The sequence below is a fragment of the Marmota marmota genome, unplaced genomic scaffold (assembly GCF_001458135.2).
Source record: "Marmota marmota marmota unplaced genomic scaffold, marMar, whole genome shotgun sequence".
NCBI lineage: Eukaryota > Metazoa > Chordata > Mammalia > Rodentia > Sciuridae > Marmota > Marmota marmota.
Genome location: NW_026000142.1, coordinates 181452 through 204437, shown reverse-complemented (window position 1 = coordinate 204437; position 22986 = coordinate 181452). Strand labels below are relative to the sequence as shown.

The 22986-nt window shown below is 36.2% G+C and overlaps 1 protein-coding gene across 13 annotated transcripts in view; it reads left to right on the top strand.

Moving 5' to 3' along the window:
- Window positions 1-22986, top strand: part of Ppp1r9a (protein phosphatase 1 regulatory subunit 9A) — a 309447-nt gene that overhangs the window by 264251 nt on the left and 22210 nt on the right. For 10 of the 13 annotated variants that reach the window (XM_048785949.1, XM_048785937.1, XM_048785944.1 and 7 more), the window contains 4 exons: window positions 9279-9436; window positions 9943-10243; window positions 17967-18054; window positions 18152-18235. In XM_048785949.1, the coding sequence (XP_048641906.1) occupies window positions 9279-9436; window positions 9943-10243; window positions 17967-18054; window positions 18152-18235 (631 nt within the window). The remainder of the gene's footprint in view (window positions 1-9278; window positions 9437-9942; window positions 10244-17966; window positions 18055-18151; window positions 18236-22986) is intronic. The other 3 variants (XM_048785948.1, XM_048785947.1, XM_048785946.1) reach the window with 1 other exon arrangement.

Here is a 22986-nt window from a genome sequence, read left to right as displayed (position 1 = left end):
GGTTTCAAAATCACTAGTTTTATTGTTGAGACTTGATGAAAGTTACGTGTCTTTTTTGTTTTCCATATGACGTGTGTGTATGTACATTTTTGTCTAAATAAATTTTTAATATATTTTTAATTGTAGATGGGCACAATACCTCTCTTTTATTTATTTAATTTTACGTGGTGGAATGGAATTCAGTGCCTAATATGTGCTAGGCAAGTGCTCTATCACTGAACTACAACCCCAGTCCCCTAAATAAAATATTTAAAAATAGGATTTAAGTAAAATAATTGAAAGGTGAAGAATGAGAAAAGGCACATGGATGCACATGTGTACGCGTGCACACACACATACACAAATTAAGCTTGATATCATCAGTTTAAGATTTAGTAAGAAAAGCTAGCATCAGCCAGAAATCTATACTGATATGGAGGTTCCTGGGGTCACCAGATTCCTCTAAGAAATCATTTTTGTTGTTCTTTTTTTCCTTTCTCCTGAGCCTCAGTGCTCATGACTCTTCTCAGCTACCTGGGGATTTGAGGCCAGGCCAGACCCTTACCACCATGTCTGATTTATTTACTGATTGATTTTGAGAATACATTAAACATTCACTTTGAGCATTGGACCCAGAATTTTAAAATAGGGTTAAAGTCATGATTCAAGCTGGAATTCATTAAACAGAAAGTCATTAAAAGAAGAGGGAACGCTTGCACTGTTTTATCAGGAGTGTCACACACAAGAGCATTAGATACAGGGCAATGAGGTAATTATTCCAACCTGTCACATTGTTTAGTTCAAAATTGAGGTGAGAGGAATTCTGGAGTTGATTCAAGCTTAAATCATGCATACAGAGATAATTTCTTGATAAACTTTCGTAATTTTCATTTTTCTGTAAAAAAATTCTTTTTAATCCCTAAGTGATAATTTTGACAGTGAAATGTTACTGAATTTTCACTAATTAAACAGTGAACATTCCTGGTAAATCACTATGGAAAATTTTAATGAAAAGCCAAATGAGTGAGAAGTTCATAGTTATGGATTATTTAGGGGTATATCATAAAACCATAATTTGTCCATTCACTTAAAAGGCAAAGCACCTAAATTGCCTGTCTAGTACCATGCAAGTTTTCAATCTGTCTACATGTAAACCATTAAAATTTTGGTTGCCAAATCCATGAGACATTCAAAAGGATGTATTCAGTTGTAAAAGAATGGCTCTCCTTGGCCCACATTTCTCACTCATCTCCATAAGTTCATAGCAGTCACCAGAGCCTTCAGGCGTTCTGTGGTATACATTAGTATCAGAAGACCTCTAAAGTTATTTTAGTAGGAAATATGAAGTGATTTTGTCAGAATGATCTTTAACTTATTAAAAAGCTCATTTTCTCTTCATTTTAGGAAAAGTGGACTACTTTATATTTTGACATTTGAATTTTATTTGCGTTTAATAGAACTCTAAGGCAGGTTATGATGTAGAAGTAAAGATAATTTTAACCCAATGGGTAATTCCAAGGAAACTTCACAAAACAGATATATTCCAGAGTTTTTCTTAACATTTAACTATATGGTCCAGTTCACCAAGGAATTATAATTACATAGATTGGAAGATAATTCTTAGTTATGTTAAGGTGAAATTGACTAAAAGAACAGGCTGAGAAATCAGGGTAGAAGGATCTAAAAATAGGAAGGAGATGGTTTGTATATGAAGTGTTGCCCAGGACTCCACATGTTTCACTTAAGATATCTAACAGCCAAGAGGGAAACATGGTCAGTCACAGAGGTTGAAGCATTTGTAAAATTAAAATGAGAACAGATGAGTTACTATTTCTGGAGTCAGGACCAGAAAATTCTCCTGTGTATATAGTTCTGAAAAATGTGCCAACCATACTGGTTCTATAATTACAGTGTAAAGATCCTTGGGGCTTTTTCTGTTAATGCAGGGACTAACATCAAGTTATGATTGAGTTCTTTTAGGTGGACATAAAGTAATTTGCTTAAGTAGTGTGCAGTAATTATGCCAAGATCTATAGGAAATAAATCCTTGCAAGGAAATTTAAGAAACATTAGAATGTAAGTACACTGAGAACTATGTTGATTGTGAATTTTATTCATGATACCAAGGAGGTTTTGGAAATTCAATCAGGTATTTGCTTTGGTTTAAAATTAATATTTGATTTATTCAAGTTGCAGTATCAAAACCTAGTTTTTAAAATTTTTAAATTTGGCTTGCAAGTCATTTTTAAGGGATTTTAAACCATATTTAGTTCCTGTTTACAAAGTTAGCTAAACATCTCTAGGCATTTAAAATTACATTTATGAATTTTTTATATTTGATTTCCAATGTAAGTACTATTATTGGCAAACTGACAGTCTTCTAAAGTACTTAAGAAATTTTTATGCGTTGATTCTAAGTGTATTTTATAAACATTGTGAACCCTAAGTTTTCTTCTTTCTCTCTCTCACTTTTTTTTTTTTTTTTTTTTTTTTTTTTTTTTGTTGTTGTTCTTGAGCAATACTGGGGATTGAACCCCTGGGGCACTCTACCTCTGAGCTACATATCCAGCCTCTTTTATTTATTTTTTTAATTGTGAGACAGAGTATTGCTAAGCTTCTGAGGTTGCTCCCCAATTTACAATCTTCCTGCCTCTGCCTCCCATGTTGCTGGGATTACAGGTGTGCACCACTGTGCCTGGCTATGAATCCTAAATTTTCTTTTTCTTTTTTTTCTTTTTTAGAAAGAGAGAGAGAGAGAGAGAGAGAGAGAATTTTTTTAATATTTATTTTTTAGTTCTCGGTGGACACAACATCTTTGTTTGTATGTGGTGCTGAGGATCAAACCAGGGCCGCACGCATGCCAGGCGAGTGCACTACCGCTTGAGCCACATCCCCAGCCTGTGAATCCTAAATTTTCTAATGCTGCTCATAACCCAGTCTTCCCGTGGTTGAAAGATAACTTTCCCATTTAGCAAAACAACTCTCATCTCAGGCAACTGAGTTTACTTTCTCCTAAAGCCATAAAATCTGATTTCCCCTGTACTGATCAAGTAAGTGATTAAATCACATTATGTAATTGTGGAGGTTACCTACTTACTTAACATGCATATGGTCACAGATATACACAGATTTTGGCTGAGAAACTGATTAGAGTCCTGAAGGAAACTGAAAATGAAAACTCAGATGTTTATTGTTATTGTGTCACAGACACTGCAATGTGAAGACAAGAACTTTCACGTGTCCTTTCTCTCCAGACCCAGCTTGTACCCACGACCTCATGGTTCTACTCACAAAAGTCTGTCTACAGCCAGTTTGTCATTTGAGTAGATATTACATTTCCTTTGGCTTTTAGGCTATGAAGATCTCTTCTATCAGATTCCACAAACAGCTGACAGTGAAAGAATCCTGAGATATTTAAATGCCTTTCCCTTTCATCTGAATCCAAATTCTTTATCTTCCAAATTCTCAGTGTCAACTCTTCCTAGAGTTTCAAAAGACATTTGATTGAATTTAAGATATCTCATGTATTCTCTTATGATGGGCAATCACTACCTCTCTAATAGTCTGGTGGCATTACTGAAAAGCCATTCCTGGAATATAAACAGCAGAATTTGGACTTTGCACATTGAGTATGGGAATACAGAATGATCTTAACCTAAAGAAGGCTAAGTTAGCTGTTTGGCTGCATCAAGAAAGCACTACACTAAAACAAATAGCAAAGTTATATTCCAAAGGCCATATAGATAGTTTCAAGATTGTATGTATACAGAAGTAAAAATGAATCACTTAATATTCTTTCAGTGATTATCAAATGACATGTAATTTATACAACAATAAATTCAAATTTAAGAGATTAGAAAATAGTCATAATCTCTATTCTGAAATGGCAAGAAATCAGTTTCCTAGAAATTTTATAAATACTACTTGGCACAAAATTGATCAGCCCTTATATAAAGAAAACCAACTATTAATAGAATTCAAAGTGAACCCCATAGGCAGATTCCTAACAAAAATGCTGTCAGGGGTGGAAGTTATGTAACTTGGTCTCAAATTATCATATTTGATTCAGTCCATCTTCCCCATACAATGCTAAAACAAAGTAGTAACTGGAAGGCAAGCCATAGGGCCTTATTTGAATCATCTGGCAGTCAGTATGGTGTCCAGTCAGGCAAACAATCACCATGGATGTAACACAGGAGCAGCTTTCTTGTGTAGGGAGGACTCATAGTCACACAGATTTCTACAGGGTTCCCAGGGCTCGAATGAACTTCTGGAAATCTTAAGTCCTGAAACAACAGAGCTAATCAAATTAAAATGGAATTAAGATGTCTCTAAAAGAAAATATACCAAATATGTTGGGGTTTTTTTTCCCTCTTTTTAAATTAATTCTAAGTATAAAAGTAATATATAAATGCATAAGATTACATAAAATATGTAATATGAAAAAAATTCACATTACACATAAGATTAAAGTACCTTTTGACCGACATCCCCTAATCTAATAGTCTGGTAGGAAGTGTGTCTTTACAGTTTTTCTAAGCAACTATTTACCATTAGGAAATGTATAATCTTTAATGTTACTGTTTTGTGAATATTTTAAATGAATGATACATGTTGTTTTACAACTTGCTTTACTCAGTGACTTGCTAATCTCTGTATGTCAAAAAATAAAGACATTTGAGTGCTTATTATGTAGTAGTCACTCTTCTAAGCACTCAGATCTATTAATGCATTTAATCTTCATAACAATGCAGTGATTATGTTGTGCTATTATCATTCAGGTTTGCAGTTGAGGATCCTGAGGGACCTCTGAGAAGTTAGGTAAATTGCCCAATTTTGTGGTAGAGATGCTTGTTCTGGATTCTATTCCAGGAAGACTAACTCCAGGTCTACTCTCAGAGTAACCATTTTACACTATCTCTGTGAGTTTCATAAACCTACCTCCTGAATGCAGTACGCATCAACCCAAATCCCAGTGGGCCCATCTTTAGAACTTGCAGTGACTGTGAATAATATGCAGATACTGTTCAAGTTTTAAAATGGCACCGAGTGCCTCATTATGCTCCACTTTTCAGTTGACAGCAGCATAAGTGAGGTATGACTGTTTTTGAGGGGAATAACGCACATATGAATGCGGAGCAGACCCCATTGTTATGCTCCTCCATTCCCCTGGTTCCCTTGCTGCTGTATCTGATCCTTGGGCAACATTCCATTTACGTCAAAAATAACGTCAATCCAGTGAAAAAAACTGAATGACTCATAGTATTACTGTAGGGAACTGGTCTCTGTGTAATATGATATATAACATCCTAATTTCATAGAGCATTTTTCATAACAGCTGCTTAAATCATAATCAAATCCATTAAATTCTTTTAAAGACTCCAATTTGAAACAATATTGAAACTATTCTAAAAAATGCAGGTAAGTGAGGTCCTGCCCACACAAACCGCTCCATCATTAACTCCTGCATATCTCCTCAGAATGTATCTGCCTGTATCTATTGATCACTTGAGTCTGCTCCTCTTTTATATTTCTAGCTGTATTTGAGTCAAAGGCAGGTTATTTAACTGACTAGAGGATCTGAAAGATAGAATAAATAAGAAATCAGAGGAGGAAAAGGAAATTTTTCTCTTGACCCTCATGGACAACAGAACAAGGTATATTGCAAAGAAAGAAGGGAAAAACTGAGGTCTTGCATTTGGGGAAGCAGTGTTGTATTATTAAGATCTTTCTCTAGGGAATGAGTGACAATGAGGAACATGGCTACCTAAGCCCTTACATCTAGCAGCACTTAACTTAGAAATATTGAGCCCGTTGTATTTCTCCTGTCACACTGCCATCTCCAAAACTGACAGCTACTGTTTTTTAATAAGAATTTTATTCCTTTGATAAATACAAAGCCAAATAAAATCCCTGGATGTTTTTTTTTTCTTTCCTGTTGCTATATAATTCTGTGAGTTTATACAGTTAGTCCCTGACATGTATTTTTCTTCAGAACATAAAACCAAAAAGAGAATTCAAGGAAAGCAGAAGAATGTGTAGTTTATTTCCATATGTAAGAATGACCCTCCAGAAAGAGCATAGGTTTCTAGGCATGATCACTTTCCAGTCTCTTCCATAGATAACTTAAGGTACAAGTTAGTAAACAAATGAGTAGCCTTCTCTGAGCCTCAGTTTTCTTATGTGAAGAATAAGCTTGGACCAGAATCCCAGTGTTCTCTTGGTGTAACATTCTGGTTCTTATATTTCATGGTGGCAAAAGATAGACAGATCACACTTCTGGTTACCCAGCAGCACAAGTCTTGTGCATTTTCCTCCCATCTACACATATCTCTTCTAATACTCATTAGAATGTTACTTACAGTGTCTTTTGTCTATGCATCTTATGGATAGTGCTCCTTCCAGCTTCATTCTGGTATAAGTGCTGTTGAAGTCAAAGTTCTCAGCACCATTTCATTTTCCTGGTTCTCAAAAAAAAAAAAAATTCAGAATGGAATATAAATTACTGGCTTGTAATCTATAATCAGTGCTCTAAAGTGGCTCTGATATTTGCTTTCAGACTCTCAAAAACTGGTAAGTGCATGCAATGTTTTGTAATGGGTTTAAGGCATGCTTTTCAGATGCCAGTTAAACATATCACTAATAGACATAATTTTGTGAGTGCGCTCAAGCAGTTTGCACCTAGTCAACTGATGTTAAAGCAAATACACCATACTGCCATTTTGAGTTGTCTAACAGCAATACCAGGGAAATTACTGAATATTAGTAGAACTTGGAATCTTAGAGTAGATTCTCTGCAATCTTAAGTCCTGCTAATAAGACATTTTCATCTCTCCTCATTTTATTTGTTCAGTAGCCAGTGATGGAGCAGCTACTGCAGTGCAGTCTTGGATGTGGGTGTTCTGCTGGGTCCTCTAGGGTCAGAAATCCATTGCAAAAGGAACCATGTTTACAAAAATGAGACAGACTTCTTCCTTGGGTCTATCAATCACCAAGTAACTAGTTATCAAATCAACCAGACATGAAATCATCTGAGAAGTAGTTTGTTCTTTAGTTCTCAACATATCTTTCTTTTTTCCTAATAAATATATGAAAGATAAATGGCAATATTCATATGTAGACTGTGAAAGATCTGAGTTTCCTAGATTAGTCACATCTTGTGTGATTTTAAAACTTAAAATACTGGACTCTGGTGGCATTAAAATCTTAACAGTAATAACCTTTCAACACTAGTTAAATTGGAGTGGGTAGCCAGTAGCATGGGAGTCAAGATACCATAATCATCATGGCTGCACAGCTAGCTTTGTAGAGAAGGGTAAGCTACTCTGGTTTTCTCAGCTTTGGGAGTGGAAAATATCCACTTGCATTCTGTCTCACAAAGCTGTAATGAGAAACAAATGAGGTGAAGAATGTGACAGTATTTTGTATTGTAGATCATACAATCCAAATATGAAACAGAAAAGATGTAAAACGTGTATGTACTGCAGCATTTCTAATTATATTATTGCTTTCTTCTATGTGATGTTCTGCATTTTATATGTAAACAGAGCTTGCAAGGTTGACTTTCTCCCAATTATCACAACTAATGAACTCTTAATGGGCAGCTGTGAATATAGATTTTATTGGAAGGAGGAAATTAAAGTGATCAAGGAGATAATTTTTTCTCCATTGGCATGTAAAAAAGTAAAGAGAATACTAATTAGAAAATATCTAGTTGTTCTTTATGTATACTTGCATGGTCTGACTTTTCTGATTACTCTTTTTTTATTCAAGTATAGGAAATGAAAAGTCAAAACCTTGTGTAAATGTCATTGGATGGATATATCTTCTGGGTAAAAATATATTTACTTGTATTTGTTTGAACCGTATGCCAAATATTCCATTTCATAAATAAGAGACACAACATGAGGTGCTTCCATGTTTTAGTTTTATTGTGTAGTTAGAACACATCTTTATAATAATGCTATAAAAGAAATTATCTGGGCTAATGTTAGAGGAAGAATTTGTTTTATTCTGTTAATACCTTTGCATATGTTTTCTAGAACTCAGGTTTTTTTCTTATTTTTAATAATTTAAATCCAGAAGCACTTAGTTACTAATTCCTTGAATCTGGTTTCATTTGATGATTGCCATCCTGAAAAGATTAAATAGTATTAAAGATCAAAATACTTTATTTTGAAGGAGTGATTCCATATGCAGATGTAAGAAATAGTAACATTCCAAATAAATGCGGGCAAAATATGCTTTCTGAAACTAATACCTAGGTATGTTCATGAGTAAAGTTTCCTTGTCCCCTTTAGAATATTAATTTCCATGTCCTGATTAAAGTCTAGGTGGCGCGATTAAAGGTGGTAAGAGACAGACTAATGAGGACCACATTGGACTCTTCCTTTATTACTTCATTGTCTTTCTGTTCCGCTTTCTCTCTCTCCCACTTCTTCTTTCTTTTCCTCCTCCTCCCCACCTCCCGTTTTGCTCACTCTCCCCTTGGAGTATTTTTATTTAAAGACTTAAACATTTTCCTGGAAAACCAGCATAGTTTCTGTTGAAGAGAGAAAGTATTCAGAAAAATAAATGAGACAGAAACACAGACAAATAACCTAGAAAATAAACTTAGAAGTTAATGAAAGAAAAGAAAATGTTTTCCCTACTGCATCCATAATGCTAGTACTTATGGTTGTTTAATTTTTATTCATGTAGCCAGATCTGGTTTTATTTCTTCAACTATCTTAAATTTTCTGGTTAAATCAATTTTGTAATTCTGTTCTGATCTTTCTACAGCATTCAAAGAGAAACAAGTTAGGTTTCAGAACTGGGGTAGTAAAATATATTAAGACCAAAGTGATACAGCCTATCAGAAATTTGGAATAGAAAATTCATGCCCATGGTCACCTGCTATTGCCCACACATGTTCTTTGTAACCTCACTTTTTTATCTGTAGGATTTCTAACATCTACCCACTTTGATACACTTTCACCTGATAACTGTGACTACAAACACTCCAACATGCATACATGTAAATGAATGCAAATCAGTGCTTTTTATAATTATGTTGTAGGAAAATGTTATGCTCTTGGGATGTTTGATTTTCATTATTGCCTTGGTCGTTTTTAGTGTTGGTTTCTCAAATTCTCCTAAACCCCACTAATTTCTTTGTTATCTGTGGGCTATCAGGCTGTAATGGTTATCACCTCTTTCCTGGTTGTTACTGATAACCTTGAGATTTTGTTTTCAGTGTCTGTGGTCTGTCTTTTCCAAAGGTTTCTCTCACTAATTATTTTGCATCGTTCTTTTCTTAGACTTGAACGAAGCAGTCCCAGAAACAGAACGCTTGGATTCAAAGGTCCTAAAAACTCGAGCCCAGCTTTCCGTGAAGAACAGGCGCCAGAGGCCCACCAGGACAAGACTCTATGATAGTGTCAGTTCAACAGATGGGGAGGACAGTCTAGAGCGAAAGGTGGGTATCCTTGACAGTTCTCAGACTTGTGCTAGACTCTTTCATAATTCCTATAGCTTACTGAAGATAATGGTTCTTTTGCAACCAGAATCTGTGCCCTAGCTGGAAACAACTGGAATAGCTCCTGTCTTTGTCTCCTGAATTTACACAACTTCTTATATTATCATAATTCAAACTCTTTTCTCTATTCATTCATCAAACTAGCCATGAATGTTATCCATATTGTCATATTTCATGATGGTGCTTTTGATATTCAGCTGTTAGTTTTACCTAGTAGGAAATAATGAGTGTATAAGTAATTGTTTCTGTATGTTTTAGGTATTTGTGTAGATTCAGCATTAATATGGTGAATTGTTATGAACGATGCCTTCCTTTTGGTAAACCAACAAACAAATATTCCTTTTCATGGGTATTCACTAAAAAAAGGTTGGTCTTATTTCAAAGTAAGTATTGCATAGAACTGATCACAGTGGCATAACCTCCTGTATAATCTCTTATACCAACAGCCTTCAAACAGTCTCTATAACCTCATGCATATTACCAAATCAGTTCCGCCCAAGGGTCTGAGAACTTCTTCTCCAGAATCAGATTCTGGGGTTCCACCCCTCACTCCAGTGGCTAGCCATGTGCCCTTCTCGCCTGACCACGTAGCAGAGTTTCAAGAAGGACCAATGCACCCAGAAAGGGGGCCTTTCTCCTCTGTTTGGGGAGACACTTCGCTTTCCTCTCCTTCAAAATCTGATCATGATATGGAAGAACCTCCTTGCCCCCATCAAGCTACCAGAAAGAAAATATTACGAGAAAAAGGTATTGTTAATTTTGTTGTTGTTCTGCTTTTGCTTTGTGTGACTTAGCTAACACTCCAATTTGTGCAGTTTAGAAATGACTTGTCTCATTGTCATAAGTCTTTTGTCTTCTCACAGCTAATAATATTACTTTCCTTTTACCTTACGGGATAAGAGAGATCTCTACTCCCATGTATTTTGTGTTATTTGTTTTAATCTTTTCCTGTTCATTTAGTGTTTTTATTTCTTTGGCTCTCTACAAGTTTATTATTGAAGGAAATTCTTTGAATGACCTTCTAAAGATTATGTAGAATAGCAGCTCATAGTTTCAATAAACACTAACATAGTCATAGAGAAAAAATGATATATATTGAAGATCAAAGTGATGTAGGTCACAACCCATTGATTGATTTTTATTCCAAATACTTTTCATAATAACAATTTATATTACAGTGAGTGTAATAGAATAGCTGTGATAAAGATAACACAGGGAGGCTGGTCAAATAAATTAAATTTTAAAATAGGCTCCTAGAATTACACCAAAATTTTATAGCAGCATTAGTAGACTTTTGTCTTTTTAATTATATATTTTACTTTATAGAAACAATAAATTATTGATTAAACAAGCTAACCAGTGTTGAGCGGTATAAGTCATAGGTTTATTCTCCTTCCTTGTCTGATGTTTTTCTTTAAAGTAAACTAAGTAAATTTGGTTGTATTATCTTTCACATCTGAAATGAAATCTACATACACACATTCAAATACTTTTTAACATATGTAAATGAATAAAATACACTGAAATATAACAATAGGGATGAATCTCTGGAATAAGACATCAACTAAAAAAACAAGTTACAGAATATATATAGTTTTATTTACATAAAGTTAAACAAAACTATTTAGGTCATCAGATTCTGGTGTTCCACCCCTCACCCCAGTGACTAGCCATGTGCCCTTCTCGCCTGACCACATCACTATACAAACAAACTTTTGAGGTCCAAATGGGAATGGCAGGAGAGGTCCTTGGGAGGGATGTGCCAGGGACCCCATTCTTGTCAACTGCAGTCCATCAGGCTAGGTGACAAATGGGTGTTTTTTTTAATTGATGTTTGCTTATATTCTCTGCCTATTTTATAAGTACTCTCAACTTCTGCAGTCAATAAACAAACAAAAAACTTCACATACAAAGGTGAGTGGCTGGACTTTATCTTTAATATACAAGTAGTTCCAAAGAACTGATTTTTTTAAATGTAAAAAATAAGCTAATGATAGAAACTGTTAAATCCTTGAAGATAAAATGCACATTATTTATAAGATATGAAAAGATAATCAACCTCACTGATGATCAAGACATGATCATTTAAATTACATATCTAATTACAAAAATTTGTCAGAATGCTAACATCTTCAGACTGAAATTTGATCAGTCAGTGCTGGTAACAGTGTGAGACACTCATACACTACAGGTATGATTATGCATCACCACAGTTTTTAAAACTCTACTGATTTTTCTCCACCAGATCAGAAATTGTAATCTTTCCACAAACATTTTGTAAACATAGAAATACAGGTGCCTGTAGGGCTCACACTGCTTCATAACTTTTGGTCGTGTTCAATTGTTATTCCTAATTTTTTTCTCCTTGGTTCCCTTTCCTGAACCTGTGAGCTGCTACAGTTTTCTTTCACACACTTTTCCTAACTTCAGCTCTTCTTGAAGGAGGCAATACTTGAGTATTAGGGAGTGCAGAGTACCAGTGGAGCCTGTTAAAGCAGTGGTCAGTTAACTGTGATGCAGGCCTACTCTCAAAAAAATTAAAGACTCCAGAAATTTTTATTAATTAACCCAAAATATGGGATTTGGTAGCACTTTTATAGAGGTACAATTGTAGCAAGCTCACTATCATCTTTTCAAAAAAAGATATGTATAGACTCTGGTCCATAAAAAGGCAAAATAGCAGATGAACATCCTTTGGAGCTAATAGTTAATAATCTGTGATCCACTGTGTGAATTTATAAGACATGGCTTGCTATCTGAGGGAAATCACATCGTAGTAACACGTGAAATCTCACCCAAAGATTTTTATAAGTAGTTAAGCCCTGTCTAGATTATTTATTTCTGCCTTTTACTTCTAAGTTATTTATGATTCTTTGAGGTTAGTAGATATTTCCTCTCAGATTGGACAAGTAGTCCCTGGATATGAATTGTGCTTTAGGGTCCTTTAGCAGTAGCATAGCAATAAAATATGAGAATTTCACCTCACCTCTGATGCCTCCCTTTCTTCCTTTGGAATTTAGCAGGACAAAAGACAAGAGGTGGAAAGTCTCTCTTTTCCAGAGACCAAGTACTTGGGCTTTCTCATTTTCAGTTCTGCTGGGCTGGTCAGAGTTATATATAACAAAGCAGGAGCAGTGAATTGAGCTTTGATAAAATACTAACTTTATAAATAGTCAGTGACTGGTATGGTGACCATTGCTAGGTACTAATGGTGGATAGATGAAAGCAGTGTCAAAGCCTTCCATTCTCTCATAACCTTGATACAAGTTTCCAGCCTCAAAAGAGTTTTCTGTGCCTTCCATGTTCATTTGACATTAATCCAGTTATTCAAGTGTTCACTCAGCAGTTGCTGAGTTCTGGCTGTGTCAGGCTTCATGGTGAAGCTGAATATACAGAAACAAACAGGATTCTGTCCTTTCCCTCAAGGAGTGTGCCTACTAGAGACAGTCTGTCTGCTGTCATCTCCTCCCCCTCCTCCCCCTCCTCCCCCTTCCACTCCCTTCCAGTTCCCCTCCCCAACCCTTTCTATTCTGGAACCTCCTGCTAGCTTGCTCCTCTGGTGACCTTGCTTCTCTGAACCCCCACTGACCACCACTGGCAACAACTGGAAGACACTATGCTTCTTGTCTTTCCACACTTGAACAGTGTCAAAGAGGGAAACCATTCAGCCACTGACTCAGACATAGTCCTGTTGCCAGACAGTGCCTTGGGGAGTTAAGGGTCTGACCTCAGTTTTCTAAATCCAGAATCCCAATAATGTACCCAGCTTCACTCAAGCTCAGGGTGACTGATTCATGCTGTTCAAACCTACAAAACACTGATTCCCAGAGCAGAAGGCTGATTTACTTTAGGAGGATCAGGTGACTTATTAACAAACATCCTTTATTTGTTTTGTTCTGTCTTGTCTAGTTGATAGGTTCAGAAAGTTGCTCAGTGAACATAAAATTAGAGTCAAGTTTACTGGATGTGGACACAGATTATGGCCATTGGCCTATGAGCATGCTGGTGACCTGCTTGTTCACTATAAGTACCACTAGCCTGCAGCTCTCCCACAGCCCTCCCATCTAGTTTCCAAAAAATGGACCTTGGTGTCATTCAGACTTTAGGGAAATCCTGTGCTCCCTTTGTTAGGATGTTGCAGAGGCTGATGCAGCATTGATTAACAGAGTGGGATAATGTTCTATAAAACCCTTGTGCTCCTTGCTGTGTGAAACTGGTCTGCTATTCTGACCTGGACTCAAGCTGTGTCAAAGCTTCACATTCTCTCATTACCTTGATATAAGTTTCCGGCCTCAAAGAGTTTCCTGTGCCTTCCATGTTCATTTGACATGACTCAAGAGAGGTTAGGTATGGTTAACCTATGGTTTCCCTCTTGGTGTATGTTTATGTGTGTGGTTCCTACAACTCATTAGTTCATCAGTGAAGAAACTAAAAAAGGACGTAGTGATGTTCACAGGGACAAACTGGATCTCATGCTTACAATTTCATCTAACACCACACTCCAGGAAAATCCATATCCTTCTTCAAAACCCAGTTTAATTCTCACCTCATTAATGAAGTCTTAGGCCCAGTCACTCCATTTCCAGGCAGAGTACATTATTCTTTTCTCTCTGATTTTAGAGAATTTTTCACTGCTACTTCTGCCTCCATCACCTTATGTGCAATAAGTGATTTAGGAATCAATGTGAGCCAAAATTGCCTCACGTATTAATCCTTGCATTTTTGGTCCCTAAGGGAATATGACCTGTAAATGATATTTCGTAATTTTCTGGATGAAGTACTATCATACTCCAGACTACTAATGCAGCTGTCTAGGACAGGATCCATCAACCGAGCCCTGCTACTTCCTGGTTTGTGAATGAAGATTTATTATAATGCAGCCATAATCTTCCAGCTACATAGGCTTACTTCCATGCCACAGTGGCAGAGTTGAGTGGTTATGACGGAGACTGTGTATCTCACCAACATAAAATACTTACTCCCTGTCTCATTATAGAAAAATCTTCTTGATTCCTAGTCTAGAAGTATCTTTCCACTCCACATTGCTGGATACACTCTGAAGATGGCTTAGTCACTGGTTGCCATTTATTTAGAATTTTTAAATAATATTCTCAATATGCTCAAACTGGAGTTGGGTTTTTCTTAAATTTTTGTCAGTACCACAATGGCATGTCATCATTTTTCCTCAAATTTGAGGGCCCATAGAAGACACTGAGATAGAAAGAGTCCCATTATAACTAGCTCAATGATAAATCTCTAACAGAATGTCAGTTAAATTAGAGGAAGTAAAGATTTTTTTTTTCCTAGAGGTCTGTATAACAGGATTTTATGGCAATAGGAGCCATAAAAATACTTTCCTTATTCCTCTTCTATAAGCACCTAATAATAAAATTTTTGTCTCTAGGCTTGCATAGCAACGGACCTTTGACCAAAGTTAAGTAAATTAAACATTATCAGTTTTCTACTTTTAAATACTAGAGATTATTATTCTAAGCTTATATAGTTAGTAGCACATTGCCTGACACAGCATGCCTTTAAAAATCTTCATTGAATTAATACATGGTAAATAGTATTTAGCTTTCTAAAAACTTTGCAGGATTCACTTCTTGTTAAAATATTACACTAGGCCTCTGTAATGATAAATATGGTAAAACTATATCATTGCTTAGAGGAGAGAGAGGTGACATCCAGCTAAGGTTGGTAAATAAAACTTGACAAATAAAATGCAACTAAAGTAACCATTGAAAGACTTTAAAAGAAGAAGAAAGAAAGAAAGGCTAGGTAAGGAGGGCATGAAAGGCAGAGTGAGTGGACATTCACAGAGACAGACACAATGACATAACCTGCATGAGAAGGTTGGTGCTATCCTAGCTGGCTGAAGCAGTTTGTTTATGCAGGGGAATTGTTGAACATCAGAGTGAACAGGTAGTAGGTTAAGTCTATAGCTCTAGAATTTAAATATCAGAGATACCTTCAGATTACTAGGAAACCACAAGTTTGTTTTGAGAAAAGGAAAGGGTACTAGGTATCGGAAGGCTAAATGAGACACACTGAGAGGTGATAAACTATAAAGAAGATCCCTTGTCAATAACAGGACAGAAGGATGCAAGAACCCTTGAAGTATAAGCTGACTAGATAATAGGGGGGAAGAAAGTGAGTTATAACTAGTCATAGGGTTTCTAGCCTCAGAGCATAGGGTTTGTCATTAACAGAAAAGAAGAAAAGAGACTTTATGGGGGGAAATATGGTTAATTCTTAAAAAACAAACAAACAAACAAAAAACATTGGAGGTCATGAGCTCAAGAGATAGGCCAGGGCAGGAAGGTAGATTTGGGTGTCCCCATCATAAAAGAAGGGACAGTCAAGTATCTTTTTGCAGTGAGATTGAGAACAATGCAGACCAAGAAAAGGCCTCAGGATTTAGCCATAGATAATTTATTACCTTTGGAAAAGAAAGCTATATGTGCTTACTTGCAGGCCACAGTGGCAGAGTTGAGTAGTTATAACAGGAGACTGTCATAACCAAAGCCTAAAGCCAACCCACTCAGTTTGGGGTCTCAGACTTCTAAAGAAGTATTAGAGAAATTTCTAAAAGCCTAATGGAAGTCTTAATAAATAAGTTTTTAAAATGTGACATTTATCTTTTCCTGAAACAAGGCCAATCCAGTATTGGTTTGTATATGGATTAGAAGTTCTCATGTGCATTAAAGGTGAATTTGATTAATTTAACCCTATCTCTTCAGTGTTCCTTGGAACACATTTTGGCAAATGTGTCAGATAGTGATGTTTGGTTGCCTAGCAGCAGGTTCTGTGATGGCCAGAATCAGGCTTTTTAGTCCTAAGATGTCCAAATAACTGTAACACTAATAGGTAAAGAGCATTTCTATGTACATTTTCTCAGCTGGCCTTCTCTTCACTCATTAAAATACCTCCCAGCTACCTGTAATTCAGAAAATAATTAGGCAGTATTCTTTTAATTTTGCACAGTCCTAGCCTTTAAGAGTTGCTTTAGGATTAATCTGGAAGAATTCATCACTTTATTTTCTTCAGCTTCTATTAAGAAAATTGAAATCCTGCTTTTTTAAATGTCCATTAGCAAAAGCACCCTAGAAGGCATTTGTGCCATGTCTGTGGATATTTTTTTATGTGTTTGTATGTCACATTGGTGGCTATTTAATTCAGTTACTCAAAGAGTAATGATGCAAATATCCATAATAAATATTTTAAGCTAGAAGTGGATTTTGACACGACATATTTCTAACTCTTGTATTTCATTATGCACATTTTCAAGGAATTGATTATTGTAATCTGAGTACCATTAACTAAAAATATGAAATGCTCATTGCTAAAAATCCTTGGAGTATTTGTCAGTGTCCTGTGCTGCTTAAGAGCTTTGAAGCTAGACTCCTAAATGAGAACTGTGTGTGCACTTCATATTTTTTAAGGATACATGTTGTTGTCTATTTAAAATTTCTCCTGAAGTGTACAAAACTCGTAAGCAAAATTAACCTGCAAGGTTAATTGAACACTATCTTAAGAGGCCTGTTCTATCTATGCTTCATGCTAGAAAGTTCCTAAAATTCAAGAATTTAAAAGTTAGAGACAGAAACCAACAGGCAATTTGGAAGGAATAATATCACACACAAAAACAGGTGGAATAGTGCCACAGTTGACATGGAACACCATTTGCAGGCCTCTCTTCTGATTAATTTTTGGCATCCTTTGGAGTGTCCCCAACCCCCAGCAGCTACTGTCCCTTTAGAGTGCCCATGTAACTCAAAGAGGTAAAGATCAGGCAGCTCCAAGCACTGAAATTTGGGTGTCTTCCACATCATGGGAGGCCAGCCAAGTTGTGTTCCAACCCAACTATTAAGAAGGACCTTTCAAAGATATCTTTTATAGCTGGGCTCCTGTCTAAGAGTCTTCCCCGTGTTCTACCCTCACCTGTCCAAGGCCGTGAGCAAGTGAAAACTTTACCTTTACTGTCACTGTAAGTCTCTTAGACTCTCAGGTGATACTTTCTTCTGAGCTTTGAGGACACAGAGAAAGTGGGTTGAGTTTCTTCAGAGGCTACAAAACCAAAGGCTAGGTATGGAAAACAGAGCCCAGGCATTCAAACCAAGAGTTGGAGCCAAAGAAAGGACAAAAGGAAGATCTGCTTTGAAGCAGAGGACAGTGTGATAGTGGTTTTTGTTTTTTGTTTGTTTGTTTGCTTCTCTCATTCATTCCAGTGGGATTGACACTAATACTTTTAGTGGTGAGTATTGGGCCTCTGTCCAACAGGACCTCTCCTGCTTAAGTGACTGTTTTTCAACATGGCACATGCCAATGTCTTTTGTAAAGGGCATCCATTATCTTCTTCCACAGTTAGGAATTTAGGCAAATTTCTTAGATTCAGATATGCACTGATTTTTGATCCATGGTTTTAAAAAATAATAATTTATCCTTTTCATATATGTCTATATCCTAGATGATGCCAAATGTCCCAAATCACTAAGGGCATCCAGTTCATTGGTGAAACAAGGAGGAAAAATTAGGCGGAAGTTTGTGGATCTGGGGTAAGCACTTCATGATGTAAAAACCAAGCCCTCTGTAAAAGGAGTATTAAAGAGGAAATTTCCACTGCCCCTTTCTGACTGTATGCTGTCATTATAGGGCACCTTTGCAAAGGAATTCCAACAAAGGAAAAAAATGGAAAGAAAAAGAAAAAGAAGTCAATAGGTTTTCTGCAGGTAGCAGGTATGAGTGGTTGATTAAGAACATGTATTTATTTCTATACCTGAATTTTGTGGCTCCCTCTTCAATTGCTAACCAAAATCAGCAGTCAGCATCTCTGAGCCTAAGTGATATTCCTAGAGTTAAGATGAAAGAAAAATTGTACAATGAGTTTATATTTGTCTTACTTTAAATATAGCCTACATTTGGCCTTGGGCATATCCATTGGTCCGTAACTGAAGAATTATGTTCACATGAAGAGTTTCAATAAATGTTTTTCTAAATGCAGTATAAATATATCTATGTAATTCTGTAGATCTATTTCAGATTCTTTGCCTAGCTGCCCACAATGCTAGTGCCTTCTTTTTGTTAACTCTGAAATTTCAGAGTAACTTTGCCCTTAAATACCTTGTTGGGATCAGGACTGTAAACATGCTTGTAAGAGCAGCCACCTTTTCTTTCTAGACTTGGGTATTTAATTGATTTGCAGGTACTGTCCACTGTCCTTACTTTTCAATAAAGGCTTTCCTATAGAAGTAAGTATTGAACAGCATGTCATCAAATTTTATCAATTTTATTCTAAGATTACATGATTTTAAGTTTAGGTTTATATAAGAAAAGAGTAAAGCATCAAGCTCTGAAATCTAATTGCCTGGGTTTGAATTGTAGCTCATAAACCTTTTAAACCTTGGACAAATTACTTAGCCCTCCTTACCTCTGTTTTCTCATGTAAAATGAGGGTAATGGTACCTACATATAAGGTATAAGGATTAAATGAGTTTTCATGTACAGCATTTAAAATAATACTTGGCACACAGTAGGTATTCAAAAATAATTGTAATGATAATAGTTTGCTGCTATTATTATTATTATTATTTGCAAGTTACAAAGTGGTTTTACATTTACCATTTCATTTGATCCTTATAATGAGATCGGGAGGATAGATGAGAGTGCTGTAATTTATTGATAAAGATCTGCACCTTCATAAAATTTAATTGGTTTGCTCAGGGTTATGTAGCAGGCTGTTAATGCCAACCTGGGCTGTGCTTCCTGTCTAGATGTCTTTCCAACCCACCATGCCATTTCCAGTTAGTGATGCATCTATTGATGCTTAAATGTCTCTGTAAATTTGGGGAATCATCTCAGAATTATAGACTATGAAAGAAACAGACAAAATGCTTAAAGTAAAAGATGTAAAATCATTTATCCACTTCATAGTTTGTCTCTGCTATGTCCTTTTCTTTCTTTCCCTCTCTTTTCTGATACCCTCCCCGCCACCATATCTTTTCTTGATTAGAGATTGTACAGTCTCCTTGGTATTAGAACAAAATGGGTGGTGGGTGAAGAAAAAATTTCCCAAACTAATTACTTTGTTTGGCTGGTTTTCCTTTATGCTGTACAATGGAGAAAGGGTAGAACACCTTTATTACATTGAGGACAACAAATCTCAGGAAAAAATAAAGTAAATCTGAGGTAATATGCAACTCAAAAGCAGTTTTTAGCTTTGTGAGGCTTTGGAGTAAGAAATTGCAAAGAGTTTACTTTGTGCTTTAAAACTAACAACAACAACAAAATACTCGGGAAAAAATAACAAGGCCATTTAAAGAAGAGAGAGGGAAATGCACAAAACCCAATGGAAGAGAAACTCCCATGCTTCTGGAACGACTGTCCTTCCATTAGTCCCTGGGCATCGTAGGCTGTCACTACCTCATCCCTTTGAGACTCCAACCAAGAGAGAGGTGTGAACCCAACAGGCTGTGTGGGAGCAGTGTTTGGATTTCAGGTGAAAATTAAGCAGATCTTGATGGTATTGGTGAGTGCTTGCTGTACCATAAGCAAAGCCACAGACAGTCTGGAGAGGGTGGTCAATGGTCACCACAGCTAGCACAGCTCTTGAACCTGCAGCAGGCTGCTTCCTCTATTGCCTGGCCACTGGTACCCTTGTAGAACATTAATTCTGGATTCTCCCGACTTCTGTAGTCATAAATAATTCCTCACATACCAATGCTACAAAAGAGTTTTCAATTAGAATCATAATTTTATAATTATTTATAATAGAATTTTGCCAGCATGGAAAGGAGTTCATGTTATTGAAATAGGATGAGAATAGAAAAATTTTTTTCTGTTTCAAAAAAATTATTTTTGCACAATGGGAGTAATTGGGTAACACTAATCAAATCTAATGACAGTCTCTGTTCTCCTAATATGGAATGATAATGGGCCCAGAACTTAAGAAAATGTATTCCAGGAAGAACAGAATCCCTGCCCAGTAGGAGCTTAATGCAGTTAGTTGGCTTCACAGGTCCCATGCAGGTAGGTGGGCATAAGTATAATCAGCTACAGGATCACACTGCAATTACAGAAAAGAGTCTGGAACAGACTCCTCACCCCATGCCACTTTCTCAGATAAAAGAGGGAAAGATTCACAGATTGGGTTAGTAATCTTATCTTTTAGGCTTTTCATCCACTTCTTACTAGGTTGTTAAAATCTGTTGAGGTCATCAGCCAGTTATAACCTGTGGCTGTTTGATTTTTAAGAAGGATAGACATTTGCTAAATTTGGTTTTGATTTTAGATTTTTCCTCCCTTAGAGTACAGTTTACACTGTTGTGTTCCTTGTGGAAAGATAATGACTCAGATACATGACCAGCATGAGACAGATTGAGAAAATAGATGAGAATAATAATCATAATAAATAAAACCAACAAACGAATATGATTTGGTTCTATAACTTTTTAAATAAGTGCTCCATGAATATTCCAATTTAAACGGGAAGCATAGAAGCTACCAAAAGTAGGAAGCATTTAGTCATCAGAATTATTCATCCCTTAAAGGACACACCTGAGGGTCAAATAAAATCCTGTCCTCAATTCCAGAACAGGTGACCACTGTTAGCAGTGGAGTATCTCCTTGGAGCTCGTGGAGAAGCTCTGTGAGCGAAGGTGTGTGTCTCTGAGCGAGATTACATGCCTCTGTGGAAGTGAATTTTCATTCACTTTGAATGTGTGAACAGTGGAAAACACACTGAACTGAAATCCAAGGTGGTAGTCCTGACTTTTCCAAAAGTAAGTCACCTTGGTTTCCTAAGAAAAAATTAATGGGTTGGGCTAAAAGTGCATGGCCCCTGCTCCCTTGTCCACCTTTATATGCTTTGTCCAGTAAGGTCACCTCTGGTCAGATATAGCTCCTGAGTTATCTGTGCTGAGATGTACTAGGGAAGAAATGCATGCAGTATTCAGACAGTATGAAAAAAAGAATGTGAAATATCTTATTAATTTTGTAATATCGATTATGTGTTGATAGAACATTGTGCATTGGGATTAGATAAAATGTATTAGTATTAAAATTAATTTACCTCTTTTTTCATGTATCTACTAGAAAATACACATGAGATTCATATTTGTATTGAATAGTGTTGATCGATGTGATTCTATGAAAAATCCTCCTTTGTTTTCTAACTCATTACCTAGCTGGTCTATAAATTATCACATATTCATGTGTTTATTCTTTTATTTATTTACAGTCTGCTCCTTTGTTCCAAAAATAATTTGTTTATATACAAAAGTACATGGTCTGTATAACATAATTTTTAAAAAATAAATTAAATAGGAAAAATAAAGTAAAAAGTAAAGTTGGTACTTACCTACATCATCTTCAACAATACCTTCATAGTAAGTGTCGTAGTGGCCTTTCAGTGAGAGCCAAGAGCATAATAGTAAATGGTCAAGAACTTGAGTTCAAATCTTGGCTGCGCTGTTTACTTTAGACGAGTTATTTAACCTCTCTGTACCCTAGTTTCCTTATTTGTAAGATGAAGAAACCCTCACACGTACACACACACACACACACACACACACATCATGCAGCCCTCTCTGAGTGTTGGGAAGATTGAAGGGATCACATTTAAGCACACTTTAAGTCCTTAATAAACATAAATGGCTATCATTATCATTTACACTTGAAGCAAGTTTGCTGGGAGGGATTTAAAAGTATTTTCAATCCATATTTTGCTGGCAGTCTTGTTCATCCAAGAAAGACTTTTGTCATCTTTGAAGAATTAGTGGGCTATAGGGATTATACTTCAGGCAATCCTTCAAGATGATTTTTCTCTCAGAGGTTTTAGATAAATCAAGGCATGACAGTGAATTTTAGATTATATGCTATGACAAGTACCTGGAGGGCAGCTCTACCCTGTGGCTGAGTAAGGCACGGCCCCACTTACCAGTCATTGGGCTGGGTGGAAACACACCTTTTAACAAAGTTGGGGATTAAGATGCATACATGTGTCTGAATAGAAAAGCGCCTCACTTTTGCCTGTGCCTGGCCAGCAAAAGCACTTGCTTTCATGTGATCTTTGGGTAATGTCAGCTCAGCTCTATTGAGGAGATTTATTCAGCCTAGAATTGGCCCACTTTTAGCTGCACTTAATATTCAGTTTTCATTTTAAGAACTTTAAATGCCCGAAATCTAACAGATTGACATACCCAACAAGCAAACATATTTACATGTTTACAAAAACTCTCAAAAATATAAGGCTGGAATTATAACTTTTTTTAATAATTTTTATTGTTGGTTGTTCAAAACATTACATAGTTCTTGATATATCATATTTCACATTTTGATTCAAGTGGGTTTTGAATTCCCATTTTTACCCCGTATACAGATTGCAGAATCACATCGGTTACACATCCACTGATTTACATATTGCCATACTAGTGTCTGTTGTATTCTGCTGCCTTTCCTATCCTCTATGATCCCCCCTCCCCTCCCCTCCC